Source organism: Megascapheus bottae, chromosome 25 (genome assembly GCF_031878675.1).
Source record: "Megascapheus bottae isolate mThoBot1 chromosome 25, mThoBot2.hap1, whole genome shotgun sequence".
NCBI classification, from domain to species: Eukaryota; Metazoa; Chordata; class Mammalia; order Rodentia; family Geomyidae; genus Megascapheus; species Megascapheus bottae.
Window position 1 is genome coordinate 1,793,321 of NC_143533.1, and position 18,136 is coordinate 1,811,456.

At 51.2% G+C, this 18,136-nt stretch overlaps 1 protein-coding gene across 1 annotated transcript; it reads right to left on the reverse strand.

Annotated features, from left to right (window-relative positions):
* Positions 1-19: 19 nt before the first annotated feature.
* On the reverse strand, positions 20-17,768 carry Ern2 (endoplasmic reticulum to nucleus signaling 2). Its single transcript, XM_090318671.1, has 22 exons — positions 17,676-17,768; positions 15,351-15,456; positions 15,029-15,062; positions 14,717-14,789; positions 13,080-13,152; positions 12,871-12,978; positions 11,871-11,972; positions 10,395-10,659; positions 7,831-7,909; positions 7,602-7,749; positions 7,385-7,506; positions 6,269-6,424; positions 5,860-6,025; positions 5,099-5,183; positions 4,479-4,668; positions 4,305-4,404; positions 4,013-4,212; positions 1,590-1,737; positions 1,382-1,509; positions 556-679; positions 402-469; positions 20-304 (listed from the first exon to the last, which is right to left on the reverse strand). The coding sequence occupies exons 1-22, from the start codon at positions 17,766-17,768 to the stop codon at positions 20-22; spliced, it is 2,853 nt and encodes a 950-aa protein (XP_090174797.1).
* Between the last annotated feature and the right edge of the window lie 368 nt (positions 17,769-18,136).

An 18,136-nucleotide genomic window follows, 5' to 3' on the forward strand; every position in this document is an offset into this window, starting at 1 on the left:
GAGGGGCGCATCCCCCACTTCAGCAGATAATGCTGGTACTGGCAGATGCTGTAGCCAGCCTTAGCTGTCCGCCTCTGTGCCTCCCAGCTGCCCCAGTTCCTCCTGGCCCCTGGTGGGGCTCTGTGACTTCAGACACGGGTGGGTAGTAAGGCAGGAAGAGGCCCTCGAGGGCACAGCTCCTCATGGCGCGGTGGGTGTGGAGAAGCAGCCTGGGAAAGCGCCGTGTGAAATACTTGATGAAGCTTTCGGGGTCCGGGCCCAAGGCCTGACGCACAGCGGTGGGCAGCTCCCTGTAGTGGTGCTTCTGGGAGGTGGGGGTGGGTGGCAGCAAAGCACAGAGACTGGCTTAGCTGTGACAGGCTCTCCTGGGACCCAGGCCCTCCCCAGTCCCCCACACATACCTTGTTCCTTATGGCCCGGAGCAGATCTCGCACTGATGTCCCTTTATAGGACCGGAACCGTCTCAGATCTGTGGACAGATTGACTGCCCAGAGGAGCCCTGGTTGGCTTCCCTCAGCCCCCCGCCCCCGTGTCCACTCCCAATGTAGCTTCTACCTGCCTGCAGTGGGGCAGAGATATGCTGGTGCCAGTTGTCCCGAACCACTGTGTGGCCTCCTGCCTCCAGGGCTGTCACCAGGGCTCCCTGCTCAGGCTCCTTCTCCAGCCAGTCGCTGACGTCCTAGGACCCCCAGAGGCCCAAGGCCAGGAGTGTGTCATGTGTCATCAGGGTGGGTTTAGAATGACAAGGATAGCTTTCTCTGCCATGCCTCCAGAGATCCCTCTTCCCCTAGCCTTCCAAGAGGAGGCACCCCAATCTCGCTTCCACACAGTGAGCAGTGGAAGCTCAAGGCACTGTCTGTCCCTTGCTAAAGATCACGCCACCCAGCACGAGTGACGGTGCTGGTAGCAAGGAGTAGTCTGTCTCCCACCCAGTTGGCACTAGGGAAGCTGCAAGTAAGCAAGACACCCTAGTACCAGAATATGCCAGAATGGTAGTGTGTAGGTCTCCACACCCCTGGTTCAGATAAAAAGCTCCCTAGAACAGGGAGCTCTTCTTGTTTTATCCCCACTGTGTGTGTGTGTGTGTGTGTGTGTGTGTGTGTGTGTTATGGGATTTGAACTTAAGGACTGGGCACTGTCCCTGAGCTTTTTTGGCTCAAGGCTAGTGCTCTACCACTTGAGCCACATCTCCACTTCTGGCATTTCTGCACTTAATTCGAGATGATTCTAGCCTTGGCTGGCTTTGAGCCCTAATCCTCAGATCTCAGCCTCTTGAGGAATTGGGATTCCAGGCATGAGCCACTGGCCCCTCACCACTCTAATTGTTACCCAGGACTTGGGACTTTGGGTGGGGTGAACTCTCCCAGGATTGCCCTCTGACCTGGAAGAACTGAAGCTGTTTGGCTCTACTCCAAAAGAAAGGGTGGGCCAGCACCTGGGGAGCGGAGGGCCGGGCCTGGGGCAGCGAGCTCAGCATGGCATGCACGAGGTCCTTGGCTGTGACCCCATCTGGAAGGCAGAAAGAGGAAAGGCTTAGCCAACCTGGCTTCCCACTCTTTGTCTCTGCTGGGCACCCAGCTCTCCCTCACCATGCGTCTCCTCTTCCAGGTGAGCTAGACAGGGAACCCCTTTGAGGATGTTGGCCTGGCGGTACAGACTTTCTCCAAAGGGGTGATTGCCGCCAGAAAGCACATAGTAGAACACACAGCCTGCGGAGAAGATGTCCACGGCGCTCGTCTAGGGGAAGAGATGGATATGAGAAGTCAGTCTGGCTGTCTAGGGAGAGGATTCCCGTTAGAGCTCATCAATGGGTGTCTCTGGGCTCCAGATTCATCCCCCAGCTTCTGATCCACATGTGTGTATATATGTACATGTGTGTGTGTGTGTTGGTACACCAGTCCTGGGGCTTGAACGCAACTGCTTATGCTCAAGGCTCTATGACTTGAGCCACAGCTTCACTTCTGGCTTTTTAGGGAGTAGCTTATTGGAGCTAAGTGTCTCAGACTCCTTTCCAGGCTGGCTTTGAACCAAGATCTTGCAGATCTCAGCTAAGATTACAGGCATGAGCCACAGGGGCTTGGCTGCCAGCTGTTTTGTGGCAGGGTGGGTGGTGTCCTGAGTGAAGCTGGCTGGCCCTGTGAGGACCTGGCCCAGACCCTGAATACAGACTCAGCTGGAGAAGCAGAGCAGATTCTTCCAAAGTGAATCCAGAAATCCAGGTGTGTGTGTGTGCGCTATCCCTGAGTTTTTGTGCTCAAGGCTAACTCTCTACACTTGAGCCGCAACTCTACTTCTGGTTTTCTTGGTAGCTAATTGGAAGTCAGAATCGCTGACTTCCTGCCTAGTCCAGCTTTGAACCATGATCCTCAGATCTTAGTCTCCCTGAAGTAGCTAGGATTATAGACATGAACCACTACTACTCAGCAAACCCAAGATTTTTATGATTCTCCTAATATTAAAATCCCTGCCACTAACTTGAGAAAACTCAGTACAAACTCATCATGCCATCAGTATGTGTGATGCTAGAGATTCTAGCTTTCTCTTTTGTTTGGAGGGGGAGGCGGTAATGAAGCTACACTAGAACTTGAACTTGTCCTGGGCACGGTTTCAACTGGTGCTCTACCATTGAAGCCACGGCTCTATTTTCCAGCTTTGTGCTGGTTAATTGGATATAGGAATCTGACTGGGCTGGCTTTGAACTGCCTTCCTTACATTGGGTCTTTCTCTTGTCATTGTCATTAGAGTTGAGTGTTAGTCATTTATGACTTCAACTTATTTCAACGTACACACACACACACATTGGAATTTGCAATCCTGGGGTCTGGGTCATGCTGCAACAAGCTCTGTTTTAGTTGATATTCTCTGGAGCCCTGTCAGTCTGTGGGCTTGATCCTGGTGCCACATTTCAATTATCTAGTGCCTTACCAGGACCTGGCATTTTTTTTTGAATGTCTGCTAGTCCTAGGGCTTGAACTCAAGGCATGGGTGCTGTTCCTGAGCTCTTATACTCTGCCACTTGAATCACGTGTCTACTTTTTTGGTTGTTCACTGGCGATGACTGGGCTGGCTTTGATTTGCAATCCTCAGGTCTCAGCTTCCCGAGAGGCGTGCACCACGGACGCCTGATTATTTCATGTGTTCACATGCGTGCCAGTCCTGGGGCTTGAACTCAGGGCCTGGGCACCATCCTTGAGCTTTCTCGAGGCTAGCGCTCTACCATCTGAGTCACAGCGCCACTTCCTGTCTTTTCTGTGTATGTGGTACCAAGGCATGGAACCAGGGCTTGGTGCATGCTAGGCAAGCACTCTACCACTAGGCTACACCCCTGGCCTATTTATTTTTTGAGTCACTATCTCACTAGACAGCCCAGGCCTCAAACTTGTGATCTTCCTGTCTCAGCCTCCCAGAGTGCTGGGATCACATGTGTGCCAACAGGCCCAGCTTCTCCTCTCTCTCTGATGGATGAAACAGGATTAAAGGTCATTTTGTAAGCCAGATCAGAGCTCTGGGACCTACATGGTTGCATTCGTGGCCCTGCTCTAGAACCATTTCCTTCCTCCAAAAAACTAAATGACTGCAGACATTGTCTAATGTCCCCTGGGCTTCAAAATAGTCCCTGAACCAGAGCTGCTGCTCTAGGTGAGAAGGATTGAGGGTTTCTTTTTGTTCTTTTTTTTGTGCCATACTAGGGCTTGAATTGGATCTGGGCTCTGTTCCTGTGCTCTTTTGCTCAAGGCTAGTGTACTACTGATAGAGCCACAGCTCCGCTTCCAGCTTTTTGCTGTTAGAGATAAGATTATCATGGACTTTCTTGCTCAGATTGTCTTCGAACTGTGATCCTCAGATCTTGGCCTCCTGAGTAGCTAGGATGACAGGCGTGAGGCACTGGTACCCGGAAAGTAGCCTTGGAAAGAGGCTCCCTGCTACCCACGTGGATGGGACCAGGGCAAAAGGGAGTCCCTAGTCCTGGGGGCAAGATTCCTGGGGGCAGGCTTACTGGGGGCAGGCTTACTGGGCTGTCGGGGGGTGGGCATTGCAGGAGCTCAGGTGCCATCCAGCCTTCAGTGCCAGGAATGCCAGAGTGGAGACTGAAGCTATGGCGTCCTGCAGGCAGCTTCTTGCAGAGGCCAAAGTCTGAGAGGACCACCCTGCCATGTCCCTGGCTGTCAGGGCCAGCAATGAGAATGTTGCCAGGTTTTAGGTCACGATGCACTATGGAGGAAGAGCAGAGAGAGCCAGTTGTGCTTGGTGGAAGGGGCAGAGGGCAGAAAGGGCAGGGAACCAGGGGACAGGGACATGAATACCTATGTGCAGGGAATGGAGATGAGCCAGGCCAGACATCATCTGCTGCAGAACCATCTCAGGCTCCAGACCCCAGCGGGCCGTGCTGCCTTTCTCCACGTACTGGGAAGCAGGGAAGGGTGAAGTGTTGGTCTTTGGTTTAGGATGCCCCCCCCCAACACGGGTTTTTAACTGACCTCCTGCAAGGAGGCCTGGCAGAGCTCTAGGGCTATATAATGGAACTGGGGTCCCCGTTCGGTGCAGAAGTAGCGGAGGACGTTAGGGTGCCTGTCGGACTCTTGAAGTAGCTGGACTTCTCGTTGAACCAGGTGAAAGCATTCTCGAAGGAGTCGCTTCACAGCCACAGCCCGCCCCTCAAACTGCCCTCTTGTGGGGGGGAAGGGGAAGACAAGGGATGGGAACTCAGAAAGATGCTAAAAAAAATGGAGCCAGAATATGAGCCTATAATCCTAGCCACTCAGACTGCTGAGGTCTGAGGATTGCAGTTTCCAGCCTAGATAGGAAAGTCTGAGATTTTATTTTTTTTTCTGCTGCTGGTCCTTGGGTTTAAACTCAGGTCCTGGGCACTGTCCCTGAGCTGGTTTTTGTTCGAAGCTAGCACATCACTTCTCTAGCACAACTCCACATCAGCCTTTTTTTTTTTTGGTAGTTTAGTGGAGACAAGAGACAGCGCCCAGGCCTTGAGTTCAAGCCTCTGTACCAGCACAAAAAGGTGGGAACTGGTGAATATAAGAAGATCAACCAGTTTGTAGTTGCCCAATGGGCAGTGGCCAGGAGGACTATAAATGTCACTCACCTGAAAACAAAAGTCCCGCCTGCTCCACGCCCCAGGACATCCTGGGGGTTGAAAGAAATCTTTCCCACCACCGTGACCTGCTCCCCTAGAAGACAGGGTGGCCATGTGTTTTAGCACACTCCTACCTCTGCCAGCCACAGTTTGGACCAGTCCAAACCCACCCTCACCATGCTCCACCTTCCTGTCGATTTCCACCCTTCTCCACCTGGCTTGGTCCCCTGGGTGAGAGGAATGCCCATGGAAGTGGGAGTTGGTATTGATGGTTCCTGTGCCTGGTACCATCTGGGCTCCTGATGTGTGGGCTAGGCAAGTTACTGAGACCTGATGGGTTTTTCCCCACATGTGCACAGATGTCCGTACTGCATTCACGTGAGGATTCAGGGATCCGTGGTGCATTAGCCCCACCCCCACCCTTGCAATGGACTCATTTTGAGGGTCTGTTGGCTACACACAGGAAGTTGATTCCGGCAGCTGGATGCTGATGGCTCACAACTGTACCCCTGGCTATTCAGGAGACAGATCTGAGAATCAAGGCTCGAAGCCATCTCAGGCAGGAAAGTCTATGAGATTCCTATCTTCAACTAATCACCAAAAAAAAAAAAAAAAAAAAAAAAAAAGCAGGGAGTGGACCTGTGGCTTAATTTGTAGAGGGCTAGCTTTGAGCAAAAATAAAAAGAAAAAAAGCGTAGGGACGGTACCCAGGCTCTGCGTTCAAGCTCCAGTACTAACCCCAAAACAAAACAAAATGACAATGAGCTCACCATCAGGGCGGCAGGATGGCGTGGTTTGCTCTGAGTGGTTTTGAAGCTTCTTCTGGTCCTGGGATGTGGTGCCTGAGGGCTGTGCCTCAGCAACCTTCAAGATGTCATGAGGGTCTGCAGGTGCCAAAGGCATCTGGGGCTGCTTTACCAGCTGCTGCTGCTGCTGCTACAATGCAAAGGCTTAAGAGAGTCCCGCCTCTGCCAGGCCCGCCCATTGATGGGCTCTGCCTGTGATGGCCTGAACTTATACAGCCCAGGAGCCAGAGCCTGGGGGAGGCCTCAGGAAAGGCAGGGAGGCAGGCCAGCAGAGCAGGTGGTGGAAAGACTTGCTAACTGGTCTCTGAGAGAGAAGCAGAGCTCCCTCCTATAGACCCTGCCAGGGGGTCCTGAGCTCAGTGGATGGGCTTACCTGCCTGATGAGGAGGAGAAGCCAGCCCCCCAGGAGGACAGCCGTGAGGACCGCTGTCACTATGTCTCCGGATGCCAGTCCTGGAGACTGTTCTGGGCTGTTCTCTTTAGGATGCAGCTCTGGCTCCCAGGGCTCCTTGTGGTTCAGGCTCAAGAGCTGGGGAAGAAAGGCATCCACTCTTGGTTTCCCCTCTGGCCATGGATCCCCCCACTAGCTCTTTATCACCTAATCTGGGGTGGAGGGGATGGAGGAGCGGGGGAGGGGAGGGTCTGCACTGGGGCTCTTTCCATGGTGTTGAAACATGATGGTGGCTGGCTGGTATGCCATATCTAGCAATTTTTTTCTTTCTTTTCAATTTATATTTTATTGCCGGGGTAATGTATAGAGGGGTTATTGTTACATTCATCACATAGTAGGTGCATTACTTCTCACACATTGATACCCCTACTCATGTGTTTTGGTTTCTGTTTTTTTTTTTTTCCCTGTCCTGGGCTTGAGCTCAGGCCTGAGCACTGTCCTTGGACTTTCTCAAGGCTAGAGCTCTACCACTTGAGCCTCTGCACCCCTTTCAGCATTTTTCTATGTATGTGGTACCGAGGAATTGAACCCAGATCTTTGTGCATACTAGGCAAGCACTCTACCACTAGGCCAAACTCCCAGCTTTCCTATTTTTATGTGATAATTTTTTTATGTCAGTCATGGAGCTTGAACACAGAACCTGGGCACTGTCCCTGAGCTTTTTTGCTCAAGGATAGCGCTCTACCACTTTGAGCTATGGCTCCACTTCCTGTTTTCGGATAGTTACTTGAAGATAAGAGTTTCACAGACTTTCTTGTCCAGGATGGCTTCAAACTGCAATCCTCAGATCTCAGCCTCCTGAGTAACTAGGACTATAACTGAGTCACCAGCTTTTAGCTCCAAGAATTAGTTTTTGGTATTTCTAACACTCTGGACAAGAACAAAGTCACATGTCACAAGAATAAAAATTTGACATCTGAAAACTAATGGGAGTTCAAGTGACAACACTTAGTGGCCAGAGTCAAGGTTAGAGAGCTGCCCCTCCCTGCCCCCCAAGCCAGGCTCCTCCTCCATACCCTTTGACCTCATGGCCCTGACCTCAAAGAAGAGAGCTGGCCTTTGGCTTTTCTCTGGGGGTCTTGTCTCAGCAGTCCCACTCCTTGGGGTTGGACGGACCCTCAACATGGTGGTATGAAGGACTGGGGGTGGCTCATGGTGTCCTAAATGGCAGAGACAAAAATCAGAGGGTAGACAATTGCTTTCAGCATTCCAGTTCAGAAATTAGGCTCCCAGAACCTGCGGCTCAGGACCTCACCAATGAGCAGCCACTGGCTAGGGAGGGCCACACTGCCCGAGGGGTATCTGACCGCAGTGCTGGGTAAGCCCTCTCGCTCCCCTGAGACTTGGAGTGTCACCTCGTCTGTGGTAGGGCCATCTGCAGGAGCCAGGGTCAATCCACGAGGCTGGAACAGAAGATGGACAGCTATGATTGGCAGGGGCTCCTCTCCCGCTCCACCCCTTTCCATTTGATGACCCTGGCTCACCACGAGAGCCACACCCGCGTGGACCAGTGCTTTTGAAACATAGAAACCAGCTTCATCTTTCCCCACATATAGTGTCATCCTGGTGGAGGAGAGAAAAGAGAAGGATGAGTGAGGATGGAGGTGTAGTTTGGTACCTGGTTCCCAGGGTGGGCTTGGTCAGGTGACTTGCCTTAGCCAATGAGACAGAGCAAATCTGCTCACCACATGAGAAAGCCCAGTTTCTCCTACAACATCCAAGATTTCATCACATAGAAACTGGGTCAATGTTCTTCTTCGTTTTTCGGTCATGGGGCTTGAACTCTGGCCCTGGGTGTTGTCCCTGAGCTCTTCATCTCAAGGCCACCGCTCTACCACTGGAGCCACAGCACCACTTCTCATTTTCTAGTGGCTAATTGGACGTAAGAGTCTCATGTGCTTTAGTGCTCGGGCTGGCTTTGAACCTCGATCCTCAGATTTTAGCCCCCTGAGTAGTTAGGATTACAGGCTTCTTTCTTCTTTTATCAGTACTGAGGCTTGAGCTTAGGGCCTGGGCACCAGCTTTTTCACTCAAGGCTAGAACTTTACCACTTGAGTCATACCTCCACTTCTGGCTTTGGTAGTTAATTGGAGATAAGAATCAAATGTGGACTTTTCTGTCCAGGCTGGCTTTGAAACATCTGAGATCCTCAGATCTCAGCCTCCTGACCAGCTAAGTTTTACAGGCATGAGTCATCAGTGCTGGATAATGGTACCTTGACATAACCATGTCCCCACCAGACTCTGCAATTCCAGAGGCCGGAGAGTGGCTGGCACATAGGAAGGTCTCAGCTAATATGTGTAGAGTAGATCGAATAAATGAACAATTTCTGATTTCCCAGCCTGTCTGGTATCACGGGATGGAGACGCTAGAGTAGTCAGTTGTATAAGGAGAGGTGACATTCTAAAATAGCAATTAGCAATAAGTGTATATGTGCCACCACCTACTGCTCAGGATAGGGTGAGATCTAAAAGCCCTCCTATGTGCTCTCTCCCTCCCCCGCCTCTCTCTGTAACTGGGGTTATTCTTTTTTTTTTTTTTTTGCCAGTCCTGGGCTTGAGCTCAGGGCCTGAGCGCTGTCCTTGGACTTTCTCAAGGCTAGAGCTCTACCACTTGAGCCTCAGCACCACTTCTGGCTTTTTTGTATGTATGTGGTACCAAGGAATCGAACCTGGGTCTTCGTGCATGCTAGGCAAGCACTTTAACCACTAGGCCAAACTCCCGGCCCCTGTAACTGGGGTTATTCTATCATTTGAGCCATAACTTCAACATTTTTTTTCTTGCCAGTCCTGGGGCTTGAACTCAGGGCTTGGGTACTGTCCCTGAGCTTCTTTTGCTCAAGGCTAGCACTCTACTACTTGAGCCACAAAGCTACCTTCGGCCTTTTCTGTTTATGTGGTACTGAGGAATCAAACCAGGCTTTATGCCTACTGGGTAAGCACTCTACCACTATGCTACATTCCCAGCCCCCAAACACACACACACTCTCTCTCTCTCTCTCTCTCTCTCTCTCTCTCTCTCTCTCTCTCTCTCTCTCTCTCTCTCTCTCTTTACTATATAGTCCAAAGTGGCCTCAAACTTGTGACCTTCTTGTCTCAGCCCCTGAGTGCTGAATTACAGGTGTGGCTACCACCCCTATCATCTGGGCCTATTTTATTCCCCAGTCCTGGGGCTTGAACTCAGGGTCCGGGCACTGTCCTTGAGTTTTCTCTAGGCTAGTGCTCTACCTCTTGAACCACGGCACCACTTCCAGCTTTTTTCTGTATACGTGGTACTGAGGAATGGAGCCCAAGGCTTTGTGCATACCAGGCAAGCACTCTACCACTAGGCCACGCTCCTGACCCCGCTGGGCAAAATTATAACCTGTGAATTTCTGAACAATCGGACTATCTAGGATCTAGGGGTGTATTATCTTGACATCTAGCTCACCTATTATATATATATATATATATATATATATATATATATATTTTTTTTTTTGCCAGTCCTGGGCTTGGGCTCAGGGCCTGAGCACTGTCCTTGGACTTTCTCAAGGCTAGAGCTCTACCACTTGAGCCTCAGCACCACTTCCGGCTTTTTATTTTTTATTTTTTTTTTGCTATGTATGTGGGTACCGAGGAATCGAACCCGGGTCTTCATGCATGCTAGGCAAGCACTTTAACCACTAGGCCAAACTCCTGGCCTCACCTATTATATTTTTTAAAGCAGTACTGGGGTTTGCACTCAGAGGCCTCAGCCTTGCTCAGGTTGCTTGGATGATACTCTGCCACTTAAGTCATACCTCCAGCCCTGCTTTTTGCTGGTTATTTTGGAGATGGGGGTGGGTCTCATGAATTTTTCTGCCTGGGGTTAGCCTTGAGCCTAGATCATTTAGCCCTCAGCCTAGGATTACAGGAGTATAATAAGGATTTCAGGTGTGAGGGGCTCAGCTTGATTCAAACATGGTGGGTCACGATTTAGCCCATCCATTTTGGCCACTGGGTCTGGGTTGTACCACCTCCACTAACTCCCTCCCTACCCCCCACCCTCCCAGATCAGGGATACCTACAGAAGCTGTGTGTCCAAAGCAGAGAAGAAGGTGGCTGTGTCCTGAGGGCCTGAGGCAGGCAGTCGGATGTGGCCCCATCGGAGGGCGAGGAAGTGCAGAGTGTCTCGAGCCAGGGTGAGATGGGGGAGCTGGCGCAGGCTGTCCTGCTGCCAAGCATAGATGCCCATCACAGGCATGCCCAAGTCCTGTGTCCACAGCACTGCCCCGCTTCCTGGGTCCACAGTCAGCAGCAGGCCTGCCCCGCAGGATGCCAGGTGGCTCATGTCTGCCAAGAAACGTGGCTGGGGAGGTGTCAGGTAGCTCTCAGGGGTGGCGACTGAGAGTTGCAGGGGTGGTCAAGTGAGAGGACATTGAACACAGGGGTTATCCACATATAGGTGGCTTTGGGTCACCAGTCATGGTCCCTAGCTAGAGTGTCATTGCCATGTCTCTGGATCCCTACATGAGGCTCAGGCTGAGTGCCAGAGCCAAGGTGGTGTGTGTGTGTGTGTGTGTGTGTGTGTGTGTGTGTGTGTGTGTGTGTGTGTAATGCTAGAGCTTGAACTCAGGGCCTCCCTCTTTTGTGTGGCTTTTGGCTCAAGGGTGGAGCTTTACCACTTGAACCATATTTCCATTTCCAGCTTTTTTTTTTTTTGGTGCTCATCCTGGGGCTTGAACTCAGGACCTGGGTGTTATCTCTGAGTTTCTTTTGCTCAAAGGCTAGTGCTTTACCACCTGGGCCACAGCTTTTTGGTGGTTAATTAGAGATAAGAGTCTCATGGACTTTGCTGTCTGGGCTGGCTGTGAACTATGAGCCTCAGATCTCAGGCTCCTGAGTAGTTAGGATGACAGGCGTGAGCCACTGGTGCCAGGCACACTTCCAGGTTTTTGCTGGTTAACTGGAGTTAAGAGTCTCTCGCTAGGGGTGACATTGTTTAAAAAGGAATGTACTCTTTATACCTGACATACAAATGTAACCTCTCTGTATATCACCTTTATAATAACAATAAAAATAATTGAAAAAATCTCTCAAATGTGTCTGCCTTGACCCTCAGGTCTCAGGCTCCTGAGTAGCCAGGATTACAAGCCCAGCTGGAACCAAGATGTGTGGGGATCCCTAGATGCATCTGTAACATCTAAGATGAGGGGTGGATGGATCACTTTGGGAACAGGTCACTCGAGGCCAGGTACACAGGTCACCCAGCCTGTGGGAGAAACTATCGGAGGCTGCTCAGGATGAGAGGGAGTTACTTGGGGGTGTCTCAGGATGTGGGGGGACCACCCACCCAAGGTCACAATGACAAGGGGCTGTCTAGAGTATAGAGGAGTCGGGGTGCTGAGGGGAGTCGGGGTGCTGCCTGGTGTTGAGGGGGGTCACTGGATGGGGGCGGGGTCTAGGTGGATGGGGGGACGGGTCTTGGTTGTGGATGGTCCCTCAGGATGCCCTGGGTAGGGGATCTTGCTCTCAGGTGGGGACCAGAAGAAGGTGGTACTCACATTTCCCAGGCAGGTTATCCACGGGGAGAGTGGAGTAGCGGCGGTAGGTGGTATTCCAGCGCAGGGCTGGGGCTCTGGGGTCGTGCATGGTGATGGTGTATTCTGGGGGATTCCCAGAAGCAAGGTGGTTAGGAACTCATGTGTGGAGCTCTCTCCACTCCCCCCCCCCCAGCCCTCCACCCTGGGAATCATTCATCTTTGTAGCATCCAGCCTGGAGGCCTCTGAATGACCATCACAACGGCAGAAACCAGATCTGAGTTGCTTCTTGCTCTGTCACCCAAGACTCAGCCTCTGGTTTCTTTGTTTTTGGTTTTGTTGGTTGTGGGGCTTGAACTTGGGGACCTGGGCACTGTCCGTGAGCTATTCTGCTCAAGGCTAGTGCTCTCCCATCTTGAGCCACAGCACTACTTCCAGTTTTCTGGTGGTTTATTAGAGGTAAAAAGTCTCATGGACTTTCCTGTCTGTGCTGGCTTTGAACCAGCATCTTCACATTTCAGCCTCCTGAGTTGTTAGGATTACAGGCATGAGTCACCAGCACTTGACTACCACAGCTGCTTTCTTCAGTGCTTGGTAAGATGTTTGTTGATGACTGACAGATGGACAGCTCTGGACTCCAGAGCAGCCAGTCTTGAGCAGAGAAAAAGTGAAGGGGGCCTTGCCAGGTGCCAGTGGGTCACTTCTATAATCCTACCTACTCAGGAGGTTGCGATCTGAGGACTGCAGTTCAAAGCCAGTCTGGGCAGTAAAGTCTGTGAGACTCTTCTCTCCAATTAATCACCACCAAGATGGAAGTGGCTCTAGTGGTAGAGTGCCAGCTATGAGCAGGGGCAGATGTGTGTGTGGGGGGACAGGGGTAGTGCCTAGATGCTGGGTTCAAGCCCCAGGATCAACACACACACACACACACACACACACACACACACACACACACACACACACACACAACTCACAGAATGGAGCCCCCCCCCAAACTTGTGGAGCATCCTCAGAGGGACTCACGTGTCCGGCCAATGTAGAGGCGAGGGGTAGAGACATTGTCTGTGCTCAGCGTCATTTGTGTCTCACCAGACTCAGGATCCACCACAAACCAGGTATCCTGCTTCCGGCCTGTGGAGACAGCATGCAGAGGGCACGGGTCCTGTTGTTCCCAAACTGGCACAGTATGACCCATCACCATCCTGTGGGATGGGCGCTGGAGAGAAACTCACCTGTGTAGAAGACCCCATCAGAGCTGCGGCAGGGAGAGGCGTGAACCAGCTCAGGGATGGTGAATGGCAGTTTCTAAGGGGAAGGAGGAAGCAGACCCCAGAAGTCAGAGAAGGAATCCACGCACCGATGTTCCTCGGGCATGCTCAGGATTGATTCCCACTTTCCACAAAAGGAAACTGGAGCTCAAAGGGGCTAAGTAACTCAGCGAAGGCCACACAGCCAGTGGATGGAAGAGCCAGGTTTTCAACCCAGCAGGACAGGTTTCTTGAGTCCAGGGTACTTAACCACCACTTAACCACTTTGCTCTTCATCTCTTTGAGGAACTGAAGAAAAAAAAAAAAATCTCATACTCAATGCTAAGATGCCTGCCCAAGGACCTCCCCGCAAATCACAGAGACATTGCCAGGTGCCAGTGGCTCACGCCTGCCATCCTAGCTACTCAGATGGCTGAGACCTGAGGATCAAGTTTTAAAGCTAGCCCAGGCAAGAAAGTCTGTGGGACTCGTATTGCCAATGAGCCCAGAACTGGCAAAAAAAAAAAAAAAATCTCAGAGATATCAAAACTGTTTATTATGGGCTCAGGCTTGTAATCTTAACTACTCAGGAAGCTGCGATTTGGAAGATCACAGTTTGAAGTTTAGTTAGGGCAGAAAAGTCTGTGAGACTCTTATCTCTAACTAGCAAAAAGCCAAAATATGGAGGTATGGCTCAAGTGGTATATAGTGCCAGTCCTGAGTGAAAAAGCCAAACAAGAGTGTTAGGCCCTGAGTTTAAGCCCCAGGGCTGGCCAAAATAAAAATAAAACCCAGAACAAAACCTGCCAATGATCAGAAAAGATGAGCTGTTCCTGGATACAGGAAACTCTGGCGGGGGTGCTGTGAATGGAGACCCAGCCCCCACTTTCTTTTTCCCACCCTATGCTCTTCTGGGTGTCAGGCCTGCCAGGCTTTTGTGATTGGGGTCACTGCTGGGATCTGATGATAGGGACAGGCTGGGATCAGAGTCTGGAAGCTCTGTTGTCAGCCAAAGACCATACAGCTTCCGTTGATATTTGTATTATTTGTGCATTTATTTATTTATTGCCAGTCCTGGGGCTTGAACTCAGAACTTGGACACTGTCTCTCAGCTATTTTTTTTTTTTAATCCTCAAGGTTAGCTCTCTGCCACTTGAGCCACAGCTCCACTTCCGGCTTTTTTGGGGTGGCTAACTGGGTTAGTATCTCATTAACTTCCCTTCCCGGGCTAGTATCAAACTTCAGTCCTTGGATCTAAGCTTCGTGATTAGCTAGGATTCCAGGTGTGATCTCCTGTAATGAAATTCCTTGGATTTTTGAGCCTTTGACTTTGGGGACTCAATTTGTTTAGGAAAAACTGAGTGATACCTAGGGTTTCTCCTTCAGACCTCTCAGAATCCTGAAGAAGCAATACTCCCTTGCAATTCCTTCAGAGACCTAGCCAGACATGGTTCACCACTTTTAACAGACACCCCCACTCACTATGGACTACTAACAGACATCCTTCCTGCCGTGCATGGAGCTTTGACTTATAGCCTCTGCAAAACACCTCTCCACTGCTCATATTGGTCCTTGATGGAGACCTGGGCTTCACCCACTCCAGGGCATTATGGGAAACACACCATTAACCCCTGCTGCTTCTGGTTCCCCAGGATGTACAGGCTGCCATCTGCTGGATCTGAGAGAAAGGCCGTTCTGTGGGGAAGAGAAGATCATGGAGAAGATGGGGTACTTATTGCTGCTTTCATGAGGTCCCCACTCTTCTACCCTCTCCACTATCTGAGCCTGTCATTGTGGGAAGCAGCTGAGAGTCACAAGATCCTGCTCCCTAGTGCATCTGCATGATGAATCTCTTCTCTTACCTCCAAATCTTTCCATCTCCAGCTGCTCCCTCCCTTTAAGAGCCCCTCCCCCAGCCCCCCAAGTTTACTTACTCTGTGACATACATGGGTCCTTCGATGATAGAATCTGCAGGGGACATGGACACAGAGTGAGTCCCTTCTAGAGTCTCATTGAGTGTTTTTTGCCATGTGGCAGACCCCAAGCCCCACACGGGACAAAGATTCAATGTCAAGTTTCTAAGAGGTAAGGTCATTCATTAGCCACGGTCCCACAGGACTGGTAAATGGTAAAGTTGCCCACAGACAATGGCTTGTTGGTTTCCAGTGCTTGTGTTACCAGACACACACATTCCCCCTCACCCCTCCTCATCACACTAGAGACCCAAGGACAGAGAACCAGCCATTTCTCACCCACCGTCTTTCAGCGTCCACATCAAGTCCCCTGTCCGCTTGCTCAGTGCATGGAGAGTTCCATCCAACGTGGACACAAGCAGGAGGTTCTCTGGCCTGAGGGTCTGGACCTGGAGTGGTTAGTGACATTAGGTCTTGGTTAGGGAGGATTTTGCCCTGCCCTGGGAAGGTCTGACTGTGTCCCTTCTCCCAGAAGGGGGACAGAGAGGAGAATGGAAAGATCAGAGATACTGCTGCCTCACCCACCATCCTTTTTGTTCTTGTTGATGTTGTTATTGGTTGTGGGGCTTGAACTCTGGGCCTAGGCACAGTCCCTGAGCTCTTCAGCTCAAGGTTATATTGCTCTACCACTCTGAGCCACAGCACCACTTCCAGTTTTCTGGTGGTTCATTGGAGATAAGTGGCTCACAGAGTTTTATGCCTGGGCTGGCTTTGAACTGAGATCCTCAGATCTCAGCCTCCTAAGCAGTAAGGATTACAGGCGTTGAGTTACCAGTGCCTGGCTTCCGACCATCTTGCTGATATCTCCTATTGGAATGTTACAGTGGAGAGCTGGAGGGTCTAGGCTACAGTCACTTCCTTCTAGTCTAAGCTGAAAGGAGGGTGTAGACTGAGTCTGAGGAAGGATAAGAAATTTGCCTTAAGTCACATAGATTATAAATGACACAGCGAAGACCATCTCTCTGACTGAGGAAGCATAAGAAATTAGTCTGAAGTCACATAGATCATAAATGACACAGCTAAGACCTTCTCTCTGACAATCCTGGTCTTTCTCCTTTGCCTGCCTTGTTCTGGATGTCCCTTTCTCGCTCCCCAAACTGGCTCCACGGCTTCTGCTGCCAGGTTCTCCTGTGCCCCAGAGCCTCAGCTCTGTGTGTGTGTGTGTGTGTGTGTGTGTGTGTGTGTGTGTGTGTGTGTGTGTGTGTGTGTGTGTGTGGTGGAGGGGAGTGTGACAGAGGAAGGAGAAAGGAGAGAGGGAGGGAGGCTGTGGGGCTCCCCTTACATCTGGCCCTTGCTGGGCCAACTCACCAACTCCGGCCTCTCCTTGAGCAAACAGGGTGAGGCTGAACTCACAGCAGGAACCCTGATATCCGGGTGGCCTGTTGCACCCCTGCAGAGACCACATCCTGCTTTGGGGACCCTCAAATTTAAGGCTGAGCCAAAGGTGGCTGGGTAAGAGCCAGGGTGCCACCTTCTAGACCCTTCTCTTTTCTGAGACTCAGCTTTGCCATTTGTAACATGGCAGGTAAAAGGCAGGACTAGACAGAGAAGAGGTTTCTCACTGGCTACCCACACATGGTTTTGACCACCAGGGCTGACATTTTTATTTTTAATTATCTTTTAAAAAATTATTTAAATAAGATTTTTTTAAAATCCAGATTTCTTTTCTACTGGCTCTCATTTCTCATTTGTCTGGAGACACTTATCATGGCTTGCGCACCTGGATGAGCTCAGAGTGGCTGGAAAGGTCTTGGTGGACCCCTAACTTTACAAGTAGCCTTTTAGCTCCTGGGCTGGACATGCATGCTATGGACTGGTTGACGTCTGTTACTGGCCTTGCCTTTCTGTAAGTCTGATCTGTTCAGCCTGGGTTAAGCTGGATTCCTGTACTTGAAGCTCGTTTATCCCAGAGCTTCTGAACTTGGTGTGTGTGTGTGTGTGTGTGTGTGTGTGGTCCCCTCATGAGTGAGGGGGGATCACGTTTTTCCACAGAGGATCCTTAAGTTGATTTTATTTTTTAAGGTGAGTAAATGGGACCATTCTATTCATTGTATATTATGTGAAAATGTAACTACATAAATAACGAGGGTAGGGATAGGAGGGAGAAATGGGAGAGAAGAATGGAGGGGGGGCATTGATCGAGATGCACTGTACCTATAACCTGACTTATGGAATTGTAACTTCTTTATGTAATAACTACTTTACACACACACGCACACATGCACTCACACATTTGGCTGTTCTGGGGATTAAACTCAGGAACTCCCTTTAAAGCTTGTTGACCCCTATCCTCCCCACAACCAAGACATTTTGAGATGCCTGGTTTTACTGCCAGGTCTCCCCTCCTGCCTCAGCTACTTCAGGGGAAGCACCTATCTATGCCAGGCACTGCTCCCTAGCTAGGTGGTGTTGGGGACAGGCGACTGTCCCCCAAGCTTAACTTTCCACCCTTCTGGAGATAACCATGGAGCTAGCCGGGGTGGGGGTGGGGACCAAGGGAGGGAGACCCGCCCCCACTGGCTGCCTGCACCCTCGTCCCACAGCTTGCCCCAAGCCTTTGTGCCTTGCTGACTGATCCTGGGGGTCCCCCAAGATCCCCAATTCTCACCTGGGTCTCCAGCATCCCGAGCAGCAACGCCGCCATCTGGAGCCAGAGCTTGTTTGGGGTCCACAGCTGCGACCCCCGAGGTACGCTCCCCATGGTTCCCGTGGGCAGTGGCACGAGTCAGCCAGGTGTCTTGTGCCACCTGGGGACAGAGCGACCCCGCCCGATAGGGAGGTGACTCCGCCCCAGGCTGGGCCAGACTCTTGGGTGGAACCTCCACCTACCATGGTTCCGCCCTTCCCATCCCCTGCCCACCCTGTCTGCCCCACAGACAGCTCTGGGCAGTGCTGGAGGAAAGCTTGGACCACTGAATCCTCTGCTTGGGTAACTGAAGCCACAGAATGCCTGGCAGAGAAGATCCTGCCTCAGGCAGACCTCATCACCTCCTGACAGGAATGTCTACTCAGCTTTCTGAAGAAATATTGGCTCAGGGTTGGGAATGTGGCTTACTGGTAGAGTGCTGG

Excerpts from the sequence above, each read along its gene's own strand:
- Ern2 (XM_090318671.1), bottom strand. The coding sequence starts at position 17,768 with ATGGGGAGCGTACCTCGGGGGTCGCAGCTGTGGACCCCAAACAAGCTC. Across the intron at positions 7,750-7,830 it reads ACGCGGGTGTGGCTCTCGTG|CCTCGTGGATTGACCCTGGC; the intron begins GTGAGCCAGGGT and ends CTTCTGTTCCAG. Across the intron at positions 6,026-6,268 it reads TTCTCCTCCTCATCAGGCAG|CAGCAGCAGCAGCAGCTGGT; the intron begins GTAAGCCCATCC and ends TTTGCATTGTAG.